Source organism: Harpegnathos saltator, unplaced genomic scaffold, assembly GCF_003227715.2.
Source record: "Harpegnathos saltator strain DR-91 unplaced genomic scaffold, Hsal_v8.6 scaffold45, whole genome shotgun sequence".
NCBI classification, from domain to species: Eukaryota; Metazoa; Arthropoda; class Insecta; order Hymenoptera; family Formicidae; genus Harpegnathos; species Harpegnathos saltator.
The window spans coordinates 208,442-220,828 of NW_020230261.1; the positions used below are offsets into that span (position 1 = coordinate 208,442).

Below are 12,387 nucleotides of genomic sequence, written 5' to 3' on the forward strand. Positions count from 1 at the left end.
ATCTTAAATGGAAACCCCCATTTTTTATTGCAGATACGGATTCTACGCCACAAAATACGTAAATTTTGTCCGAAACTTTTTTTTTGATTCGTGATAGATGGCGCTGTAATCGCAAAAAATTATATTTTCCACAATTCTCCAGAAATGATCATTGGATTGAGAAATAAAAAATACCTGTTCAATATTTGTAAAGAACATAATAAAAGTTATTCCCCCCCCCATCCTCTCGGGGTAGGGTGGGTGATAACGTTCTAATCTCAAATGGGGACCCACATTTTTCATTGCAGAATTAGATTGTACGTGAAATTTTTATTGAAACAATTTTTTTCATTCGTGATAGATAGCGTTGAATTTTTCCGAGAAACTACTTTTAGCGTTACACAGGAACAACGACGAGGACGTAGTAGTTTTATGTTCCCTTCGGGTGCTTTTTTAATGTGAGTCCCCTTGCCTCTCACAGATCGGGTGCTTTTTTAATGTGAGTCCCCTTGCCTCTCACTGTTCAATTAATTAGAGTAAGTGTTCGAAATTTTTACCTTCAACTTCAATACACTTATTGATCCTTTAATAAATAATATAATAAAATTCAACGCTATCTATCACGAATGAAAAAAATTGTTTCAATAAAAATTTCACGTACAATCTAATTCTGCAGTGAAAAATGTGGGTCCCAATTTGAGATTTGAACAATAACATAAAAATATTGGTAACACAACACTTGTTATATTACGTGTTATATTCCAGTTACATTACTGTTATATTTTTATAACAAGTATATAACAGAATAATATAACAGTGTCATAACACAGTTATATTGCAGTTAGGAATAGGAATAGGAATAGGAATTGCAATAAGAAATTATATAACCTCAATATTAATAACATGTAACAGCAGTTATGTTGCATGTTACTTCTGTGTTATATAACATTTATATTCTGTGTTTGCTGGGTATATATACATATATATATATATATATTTATGGGTATATATATATATATATATATATATATATATATACGAGGGTGGTCCGATAAGTACTTAGCCTACAAAAGAAAAACGGAAATTTTGGAAAAGTGGCGATTTATTTCTCAACATAGTCTCCTTTTAGCTCGATACACTTAACCCAGCGATGCTCCAACTTCTTTAACCCGTCTGAAAAATACGTTTTCTCGAGGTAGGCTCTCTGCAAAGTAGGCCTCCGTGGCGGCGATGACCTCCTCATTCGACTCAAATTTCTGCCCGGCGAGTGACTTTTTCAAGTTTGGAAACAAAAAGAAGTCGCACGGGGCCAAATCTGGAGAATACGGTGGATGAGCCAGCAGTTCGTAGCCCAATTCGACCAATTTGACCGTGGCGAAGGCGGAGGTGTGAGTCGGTGCGTTGTCATGGTGGAAGAGCACTTTTTTTTTCGCCAAATGGGGCCATTTTTTCTGCAATTCGGCGTCGAATCGGCCCAATAATTCGGCATAGTACAGCCCTGTGACCGTTTTGCCCTTCTCCAGGTAGTCGATGTAGATCACACCTTGTGAATCCCAGAAAACGGTGGCCATCACCTTTCCGGCCGATAGGACAGTCTTCGCCTTCTTCGGAGCACGTTCGCCGGGTGAAGTCCACTGTTTCGACTATTCCTTGGTCTCTGGTGTGTACCAGTGGATCTATGTTTCGTCGACGATCACCAAACGACACAGAAACTCCTTCGGATTGCGCTTAAACAGCGTCAAACACTGCTCTGAAGTGGTCTCACGGTTGCGCTTGTTGTCCGGAGTGAGCAAACGCGGCACTCATCGCGCCGACAGCTTTCTCATGCCCAAAATTTCATGCAAGATATGACCCACGCGGTCTTTTGAGATGCCTACTGTCTCAGCTATCTCGCGCACCTTCAATCGGCGGTCTGCCAATACGAGATCGTGGATTTTTGTCATGTTATCCTCCGTGGTAGCCGTTTTCGGGGCACCTGGGTGTGGCTCATCAAAAACCGACCTGCGACTACGTTGAAACTCGTTAAACCAATTTTTGACGGTCGCCATCGAAGGAGAAGAGTCACCGTACACAGCATCCAAGCGCTCTTTGATTTCGCTGCGCGATTTCACTTCCAAAAACAAGAATCGAATCACCGACCGATATTGCTCTTTTTCCATTTTTCTAAAATCCGCAGACACGCCCGCTTCCACACGCGGTCAAAACAAAACTACGAGTCCGATTCGGCTGAAATTTCGACAGTAGCCGTCTACGAGAATGTACTATACGATAATAAATTTCTCTTGCGATAGTGGCGCCATCGGGCGGTGAGGCTAAGTACTTATCGGACCGCCCTCGTATATATATATATAATACATACAATTATAATGAATAGTATATGTCAGATGGAACCAGAAGATATATCCAAATGAGTAAAGCAATGACAAGCAATTATTGTATGTTTTATTTTAGTTATTCTAGTTTAGTAACCCAAGTAACACAGTCTGGCAATATTCGCTGTAACAGCAAAAATGTGTCTGGAATAACGTCCTATCAACCTTAATTACAGCTATTTGGCAATAAAAGCTATTTTACTGAATTTTTAACTATAAAAACGTTGCGACGACTAATGAAAAAGTCCAAATGCAGCCCCAGCTATTTCAGTTGTATCAATAGCTGTAAAGTAGTTGTGACAGTTAATAAAAAAGTCAAAATACAGCAGCAATTATTTTAACCATATCAATAGCTGTAAAGTAGTTGTGACAGCTTATAAAAAAATCAAAATATAGCCGCAACTATTGTAACTGTATTAATAGCTGTAAAGTTGTACCAGCTTCTAGAAAAACCGAATTTTCTTTAGACATTTTGCTACTTATTTTTGCTCATCTTCAGTATCATCAAACTGACTCAAATATTTTTCAACTTTAATAACAGCTTAAAATGTTGTAAAATTCCTCCTTTTCACACTTTTCACATTTTTGTTTAGACTAATTATTAAAGTCTGGCAAAATTTTATCATTTTTGCGAAGGTTCAATCCCTTTCTTCCTGATGTCCAAAATAAGACGCCGTTTTTCCCCAACTCTCGAGCACAATACATAAATTAATTTCGTCATCCTCAATCGTTTCTACTATTACGAACATCTTAAAATTTTTCCTTTACTACACAGCACTTGTCAGCTCTATTTCTTAGATTATATCATAATCGGATGTATGTATATGTGCACCAGGTGAAAAATTATCACGCACGTGCACCATGAGTAGTATAGAGGTAAGTATAGCCAGTCAAAACATTCTCTCTCCACTCGACCCTTCGGCGCCACTAGACTACGCCCACCGGCGCCGAAGAGTCGAGTGGAGGGGGAATGTTTTGAGTGGCCATACCTCCCCCTATGCTGAAAATGGCGGAAATTTGAATCACCGAAATAAAAATTAGCGTAACTTAAATATTAAATTTTTATTATTTATATTAGGCGTTGTTAGTGATTCTCTAGCTCTTGGTCAGCTGGTTAATTTACATATTACTTTTGGAAAAATCTCCTAGGCATTCTGTGAGGGCTCGGAACCCGGAACCTCAGGCTCTTGAGTCAAACGTTTTACCACAGCTCTACTGCTATTCTTTGGTAGAAACTGGTTTCACGGCGTATACGTAGAACGGAGAGGTGTGTGTGTGTGTGTGTGTGTGGTTAGTGCGAAATCTCTGGAAAAATCCTGTTGGCCCTCTAGCCGAGAATTCGAACCTGGGTCCGTTGGCTTTCGAGTCAAGCGTTTTATGCACTACGCTACTGCTATACCCTGATAGAAACTAGCTATATTGTATATATACGAAGAGTATTGACGTCACGCGTGAAAAATTTGGCAAATTCTAGAACCTACGGGGCTCAAGCCTCCACCATGAGACCACGGCTCTCGAATCTCGTGAGCATGTGCGAGCATGTTCGTGCAGGTAGGGATCATTTCGAAGACAAAAACTACTCAGTAATTGTTGGAAGACGATACCTCTGGTCTATGTCTACCCGAATATTTTTACCTGTGCGAGTCCTTCTTTCGAACTCGAAAAGTTTACAACGGGATTTGTTACCTCGAACTGGAAATCACAGGAAAGAGAGAAGAGGTGAAGAGAAAGGAATGCACAATATTTTTCATGGAATTAATTCACATTTTATCTTTTATGATTAAGATGAGACATTTATTAAAATGGCTCGTACAATTTTATTTAAATAAATCGAAGTAATTTCTTGAAATATAATGTGGAAATAAGTATCTAGAAACGTTAAATCTTTTAATTGCCGACGTACATTTTGCTCGATTTTCTGATAGTTTGCGAAGAACGTCTGTTTCACGATGTCCTCGTCTAAGTTTTTCTTGGGAAACATGAGTTCTATCTCCGTTACGAGAAACCGGGCGCAATCGTTTACAAGTTTTGCAAACGTTTGCAGTTGTTCACATCGAGCGTCAATACATTCTGTTATAAGTTCTAACCCGTCAAGAAATGTTGCCTGCATCATGATGTTTACCGTGTAGACTTTTCGTTTCTTCGTCGGCGACTGCTGTCCCTGGGATGAATCGGTAGGCATCCTCTTCGATGCGGTGTTCACCTCGGTCGTATTCGTATTTTCAATCCCCATAATCGCCCTTGTCCCATACGCCGTGGTAAAGATGATGGTCACATCGTTTACATGGACGGGCTCCGGCACGGCCCTGGTTACCGAGTGCAAGTAATCGTTTCAAGTAATGTTTCATGTACTCCTTAAAATTTTCCCATGTGGCGAAGTCGAAACTGGATCCCTGTAGAAGTATTGCCGAATAGACAATTATTGTAGGCTCGAACGATGTCCCATCGTTTGATGCTCGTAATCCGATTTGCATCCTCTTGATATCCGAAGTGTTGAGGGGATAAGTAGTGGAGAGAAGCATATAGCTCTCATAACGAGCCTTCCCGGAGTCACCATACGCGATCTTCTTAAATTCTGCGTTTGCGTTAGTATTCGCCATTATGTTTCTCACAAGAACTTATTATCCCACAGGTGAAAACACGAGAACTAATATACTTCGTCGCACGAAACGAGTACTAAGACTGAAGAAGCTCAAATAGTTTGGGCCCAGCCCAATGGGCTTCTTATAGGAAAAAGAAAAGTGGAGGGGTAGTTCTGTGTGCATACAACAATTAAATTTATTTCTTAATATTTGTTAAATGATTCGGCCTGGAACGTTCTAGAATTTCTCAGAACGGAGTATATGTGTTCCTACAGGTTTCATGATGTCGTGGGAGCAGGCGTTATTTGTCGAAGCAGCGGATGGGAAAATACGTTTTATGGTCTTTTGCAAAAGTTTCCAATCGGACTCTATTGTAGTCAAAACCGATTATATCGTCCATCCTTACATCTAAATTTATGTTTAGATAAACACATTTCTACAAATCGTTTGTGTACACCGCAAAGGAATGGCGCACATTTTTTCACATCTGATAATTTATAAAAACGAGAAGGTTTATTCTTTGCGGTCGCGATAAGGTTTATTCTTTTGTGACTGAACGGAATGCGCGAACCCTGCAAATTCCGACGGGTTTTATGTTATCGCGGGAATAGGCATTATATTTGCCGAATCAGTGGATGAGAAAATGCCCTTTACATCTCTTTTGTGAACCGGAGTCCTATCCTAGTCAAAACTGATTATATTTTCTTCCATGCATCTAAATTTAGATAAACAGACAATTCTACAAAACGTTTTTCGTGTAGGCCGTAAGGGAACCGCACGGAACTCGCATTTTTCACGTCTGAGAATGCGAGATATAGATATGAGAAGAAAAAGGTTTATTCTTTTATAGCAGGAATAATGTGATCCTTTAACAGATACCAAATTCTGCGATAAAACTAGACGAGTATATTGCCGAAAAGCGTTGGTATAGTTAGTCCCGTCTTATTTACACAGGCATTCGTGGAGGTTTCCCAAAATTTTGGAAGATCCATGTTATATAAAAGTGTTCGAAGCTGCTGCGACGTATTTTACTGTTTCCATCGTTTCGAACAACATTCCTATTCCGTGATAGTGAAAGTATAATCGTGAAATTCGTGAAAGTATAAGAAGATGACGCAGCTTTTCAAAATTGTACGTGACTATCGCAGCGTCAGTAGCAAATTCAATAATCAAACGTGGGAAATATCTACGCGAACTCGCGAGTGATAATAATGAGAAGACATATGAAGTATTTTATAAATTCGCGGCCATATGCAGTAGTGGCGATGTTATTCGCTTGCGGGCAATTTAAAAATAATCCTTGCTTGCTTGTGATCGCAGCCGAGATTGTAGAAGCAAGAAGATTACTCGGAGAGAAGAAGAAGATTTCGGTGACCGTGTTCAGGACATGATCCTTTCCGCATTGTAAGTAATTTCCTTTCGCTGTGATGTGACATAAAAGAATAAGTATAATAAATGGTGGTGTTCACAGATACGTTCTTGTGTTCTTCATTTTGTCAGTTCTTACCAATACTGTAAGTAGCGAAAATCCAAAGAGCCGCTCTCGCTCGAGTATAAGGCTTCCTTGTCAACGAAATCTGCCCGTGAGTATAAGGAGAAATAAATATAAGATTATTCTCTTGTAGAGCCTCGTGTTTAATATCGAGTTAAATTTTAGCAAGTCGTAATAAATAGCGAGAACTGACAAAGATATCGCCTGCAATATAAACGAAAACGACATTGATATTAGTCATGACGACGCAGTTCACGTCACGGGTAACATCATCCAGTACGATGACAATGGAGTCGATGAAACGATGCAAGACGCAAGTGAAGCTGGTGAAACCCAGGACTTTCGAATCTCGCAGGCTACACTAATCGAAGGTAAGAAAAGGTAAGAGAAAATGTCTTATACTCTTAGTTGTGTTTTTATTCTAATTGTATGTAAAATTTATACCCGTATAACATTTTTAATTCATATTTACAGTACAACAGGGTAGTGGATACGAAAAAACATCGAAGGGACAAAAGCGAAGACCAAAGTGTGCGAAGCGAAAGCCGACACAGTCAACAACCGTGAGTCCTTATATAAATGTATTGAAATACTCAGGGAAAAGTCGCGTAATTATAGAAAATTTAATATTCTCGGGAGGGAGTCGAATATTCGAATTCTCCCACCTCCAGAAGGAGCCAACATTACTGAATATTAGAAAATGCTTCTCGGGAAATCCACGATTACGCGGTAAATTCGGGCGGCGCGAACAACTATGTGGGGTTGACACTTGCTTCTTCGGACTTAACGCGAGGGTCTGCGGGTTTATCGCTTCGCCCCTCTCGGGACTTGACCTACAACGAGATTTGGAATCTCGTGAATTCGTTAGCGCAGAGTGCCGGAGGTCATGATATTTTAGAACATTTCAAAATTAATATTTTCAACGTCGCGGCACCTTCTGGTCGTGGAAAGAAATCATATAAACTAATTCACGAAGATATAGCGAAACGCTCGATCCTTACTATAAACAACTTTGACAATTTGTGCTTTCTCTGTTCGCTCGTCGCTGCGATAGTGTACAATGAACGCGGCAATGTGCGCACAGGAGAAATACATGATAAATGGAATTCCGTGAGGAAGCAATATTCTATATTACAACGAAACCTAGCGGTCGAACTGACACGGAATGCCGGTGTCTATATACTTGAAGAAGGGTGTGGTATTCCCGAGATCGAGCGTTTCCAGCATTATCTTGCCAGCAACGATATCGTGATCGTTGTTTATTACTTTAGTTCCTTCGCACGTGGTGCGCCCCCCATGTACGATGCTAACAGCGTACTCACCTCACACGAGCGCGAAGCTAAAATGATTTTGAATATTATGTACTACAAAAAATCCCGGCATTACAATCCAATATTAAATTTAAGAGCTGCATCAGGCAGAGAAGGTTATTGTGTACGTTGTAATAGCGCATATAAGCCGGTGTTACGTCCTGCGGTCTCCGCGTATTCTAGATCTTTTATAAATAGAGCGAATTGGCACTTTAAATGATAGATTCAACAAACATGTTTCGCGACCCTTCGAACACGATGACATCACCGATCATTATATACCGATTTCTCTTTTTTCTTTATCTCCCCCTAGACCAAAGTACTCTTTTGTTTGTCAGGAAAATCCAGTCAGGAAAAAATTAAGTCACATCCTCACGAACTCACAACTTTTCCACGTCCCGTCATATTACCCAATAACTCTCACTAAACCTAACGGGATGACGAAATCTCTTATCGCCATAGATACTCCATCCTTTACAACAATGCAACGCAACTCCAAAATCCCGCCTCTAGAAAAGTTCTAATAAACTTTAGACCCTGACTCAATTCTAAACTCTCACCTCCAAAAATGTTAACAACAAAGATCTAATAGATGGACATAGACCCTTAGACCCTGACTCAATTCTAAACTCTCACCTCCGAAAATGTTAACAACAAAGATCTAATAGATGGACATAGACCCTTAGACCCTGACTCAATTCTAAACTCCCACCTCCGAAAATGTTAACAACAAAGTTCACAATTTCTACAACCCCATCCTCTCAACCGAGGTGACGTTTTAAGTAAAACGAAAAGGCTAGCACATTATTCGCCTGACCAGCACCTGAGTTGGAACCACAAGTTTGGCATCCAAAGATCTTTCTTTTGTCGTTTAATTTTTACACTCAGGCATTTAGACGTGGAGTTGGTCTAAACGTTCTCTCAAAGTTTAATTATTATCCGCTGCCTAAAAAGAGAACATAGTTGTGTGTAACATCGCCGTTGACGAATTGGAAATCCGAAAGCGACAGAGCCAGCGTTGCACACCTACGCAGATCAGCAACATTTTCCTTTGGTTGCTCTCACTCTCTCTCTGCTTTGGAACCAGCAGTAATTTTTACTTTCTTTATTATCTACCCTTCCTATAACCATTTTATTAATTCCCGTTATTATGGAAATCCGGTTTTAGTGGGTCATTATCACAACGTTGGAATAACTATCGAGAGCATTTTCCAAACGCTCGAGTCGGTTTTTGACTCCAGAGATCCCGACCAACTAGCGTCTCCATTATCTCCGCGCGATAATTAAGGTGGCGCTAGGAACCGACTACCATCCAGATCCTACACTCCTACCCCCTTACCTTCTCCCTCATATTCCCCTTGGTACTCCGCTTTCTTCTCCTACATGCGCGTCTACGCCTTCAACTCCTTCGATATCCTATTCCCCTCTTTTCTTTCTCTGAACAACTCACTCCTCAAAATTCACCTGACCACTCTCGTTCCCCTTCACCCGACTGATCCTCTAAATTCGTTTTCCTTTCTTTCTCCATTCCCCCCAAAACACACACACGTACACATACATATATACCGCGTAATTGTAATTCGTTATCATTAAAGTATACCATACCGTTTGTTAGCGTAATAAATTTGTTTGTTCGTCTTATTTTTCTCACCTAATTGATTTTAAAATCACCTGCCTACCCTATTTTCCTCAACTGTCGCTCATGGTCCTATCCCCGGTAAAGGGATTCGCGTCCCTGACCGAAAAACGGACCGCTCGTCGTACGTCAGAGACCGAGTAAAGGAACCCGCCGGGTTCCTGACCCGTTCCCTGGCACGCATGTACGATCGAGGCTCGCCTTTCCGGCGAACGGAGAAGTTGCGCTCCTCCTGTAGGACGTACCACCGGAAAGAGGGCATCGGTGCTCAAACGCATGTCCACGGTGTTACGGCGTTCCAGCATGCGAGGTATCAGGCGTAGAACTAATACGATGTGCCGCGTGTTAACGTGAATTTTATGGGTCGGTGTGTTTCGAGCGTCATCGTAAGCAAAAATTGCTCCAAGGCACTTCTTATTTGAGCATCTGTAATATCCTGAGAATTTGCAGCGACTGTGGCCATTTGCGAAACTTGAGGAACAAACACAATTGTAATGAGATCTTTTGTCGTGTTTGCAACGCGTTGCAACCAATGAATCATCTATGCTATATGAAACCACTTCGATGCGACACTGGTTCATCCGACACGATGAATCCGCAGCGAGTAGGAAAGGAAAACGTAGTTGATGACATTGACGAAGCGACAGAAACAAGCGTTAGTAAGCGTTAGTAAGCAAGAAATAAGCGCATAAAAGGTCGCATCGCGTTTGTATTCTATGATTTTGAGACGCGTCAAGACGATACGATCGAAGGCACAGAAAACGTTAAAACCCACGTTATGACGCTCTGTGTTGCGTAGCAGATATGTGAAAGCTGCATGAATGTAGACGATATGGCGTTGCGATGTCGTTGGTGCGGGATACGCGAATTTATATTTCAAGACAATCCGGTGAAACAATTCGTCGATTTTGTCACGAGACCGAGGAAGAGTTTAAAACAGATCATCTGCATCGCACACAACGCAAACGAATTCAATGCACAATTTATCCTACTGTATTTGGTTAAGAGCGGTAATCGGGTGGAACCTAAGCTTATTTTAAACGGTACGAAGATCATATTGTTAACCGTTAGACAAACAAAATCTATCAACAGTGTTAATTATATGCCTATGCGCTTGTCAGCATTACCAAAAGCCTCCGGGTTAAAGGATACTGCAGGCAAAGGCCTGTTTCCGCATTTATTTAACACTGTCGAAAATCAACATTACATCGGACCGATACCAGATGCAAGATACTATTTTCCCGAAACAATGAGACCGCCCGAGTGTGAGCGGTTTTTAGAATGGCACGAGGACATGGTGCGCAAAAATATAGAATTTGATTTCCAACGGGAAATTGTGAGCTATTGCCGGAACGATGTCGATATTCTTCGACGGGCTTGTCTTGCGTTCCGTAAGATTTTCCTGGATCATGGAAAAGTATTTCCGTTTGAAGAATACACAACCATCGCCTCTACGTGCATGAAAGAATTCCGTAAAAACTTTCAGCGTGAAAAGGAGATAGGTATTGTTCCTTCGGGTTGGTATCGGCGTGTCAACAATCAATCCCGCAAAGCGTTAAAATGGTTGTTGTGCATGGAACGCGAGCTCGGTTATACTATAACATATGCAGGTAGACCTCGTGAACATCGCATACCGGAAGGGCTGTTCATTGATGGGTATTACGAAACAACGAATCCTGCGCAAAGACACGTGTTACAATTTCAAGGGTATTTTTGGCATGGATGTTCCGCGTGTTTCAAGATGAATCGTGATAGCCCGCTCGCGACCACCGTGAAGGGAGATACTATTGAGTCGCGATACGAGCATACACGCATGACAACATCTCATATACAGAAGCTAGGTTACATCGTACCGGAGAAGTGGGAGTGCGTCTTCGATAGGGAGTTGCAGGACAATCAACCGATGCACGATTTCCTTGCGAATCACTCGATGTTAGAAACTGAGCCTCTCGATCCTCGCGAAACGTTCTTCGGTGATCGTACAGGGAACATCGTCACCCGGTGCGATGTAACGGGTACGAAGAAGATACGTTACGTAGACGTATGCTCCTTGTACCCGTTTGTGCTAAAGAAGGGCTCTTTTCCGCTCAGTCATCCGGACATGTACGTGGGCGAAGAATGTTCCGCCTTGATTCGTATAGCTCCCGATTTTGACTTTAGCATAGTGGAGAGGATCGTGCGGTGCAAGGTACTCGCTTGGCGTGATCTCTTTCACCCTGTACTCCCATTTCGCGTTCGCGGAAAATTATTGTTCGCCCTATGCCGTAGTTGCTGCGAGACATTTTCTCAATCTCCATGCACACATGATAATCCGACCGATCGATAATTCGAGGATACCTGGGTATCCTGTGAATTACGCAAAGCTATAGAGAAGGGCTATAGTGTCAGATCCGTGAACGAGATATGGAAATATAAGATTTCTCAGTACGACCTAAGTACTCGGTTGGGGGGTATGTTCGCGTGATATATCAACTGCTTTCTGCAATTTAAGCAGGATGCTAGCGGATGGCCTGCTGAATGCATCAACGATGAAGAGGCCAAAGAGCGATACCTGCGGAAATACGAAAAAACAGAGGGTATTGTTTTCGATAGAAACAACATCGCGGTAAATCCTGTGTTGCGTTCGGTTGCAAAGTTTTGCCGCAATTCGTTCAAATTCGATCAGCGATCTAATCTGCCGAATACCGAGGTCGTTAAGACACACGAATATTTCATGTCGCTGCTTACGTGTCCCGAGCATGAAATCATAAACATGTTGCCTGTGAATATTGAACGATGAGGTTCTCTACGTCTCATGGCGATTACGACAAGAGACGCTTGTTCCCTCTGCAACTACAAACGTCGTAATAGCGGCCTAGGCTAGGCGACGACACAGGCACGCTTGAGATTATACGTTTATTTAGAAAAATTAGATCGTAGAACGTTATATTATGATACTGATTCATGTATATACGAGGGTAGTTTGATAAGTCAGTGACTTTTTTAATAAAAGATATTTTTTTCGGCAAATAAGCGT

General features: G+C 41.4%; 1 protein-coding gene across 1 annotated transcript; it reads left to right on the forward strand.

Annotated features, from left to right (window-relative positions):
* The first annotated feature begins 6,729 nt into the window (after positions 1 to 6,729).
* Positions 6,730 to 12,150, forward strand: LOC105183014 (uncharacterized). The gene is made up of 4 exons (XM_025301827.1): positions 6,730 to 6,796; positions 6,900 to 6,988; positions 10,171 to 11,559; positions 11,863 to 12,150. The coding sequence occupies exons 1-4, from the start codon at positions 6,730 to 6,732 to the stop codon at positions 12,148 to 12,150; spliced, it is 1,833 nt and encodes a 610-aa protein (XP_025157612.1).
* Positions 12,151 to 12,387: the final 237 nt, after the last annotated feature.

Excerpts from the sequence above, each read along its gene's own strand:
- LOC105183014 (XM_025301827.1), top strand. The coding sequence starts at position 6,730 with ATGCAAGACGCAAGTGAAGCTGGTGAAACCCAGGACTTTCGAATCTCG. Across the intron at positions 6,797-6,899 it reads GCAGGCTACACTAATCGAAG|TACAACAGGGTAGTGGATAC; the intron begins GTAAGAAAAGGT and ends TCATATTTACAG. Across the intron at positions 11,560-11,862 it reads AGAGGATCGTGCGGTGCAAG|CAGGATGCTAGCGGATGGCC; the intron begins GTACTCGCTTGG and ends CTGCAATTTAAG.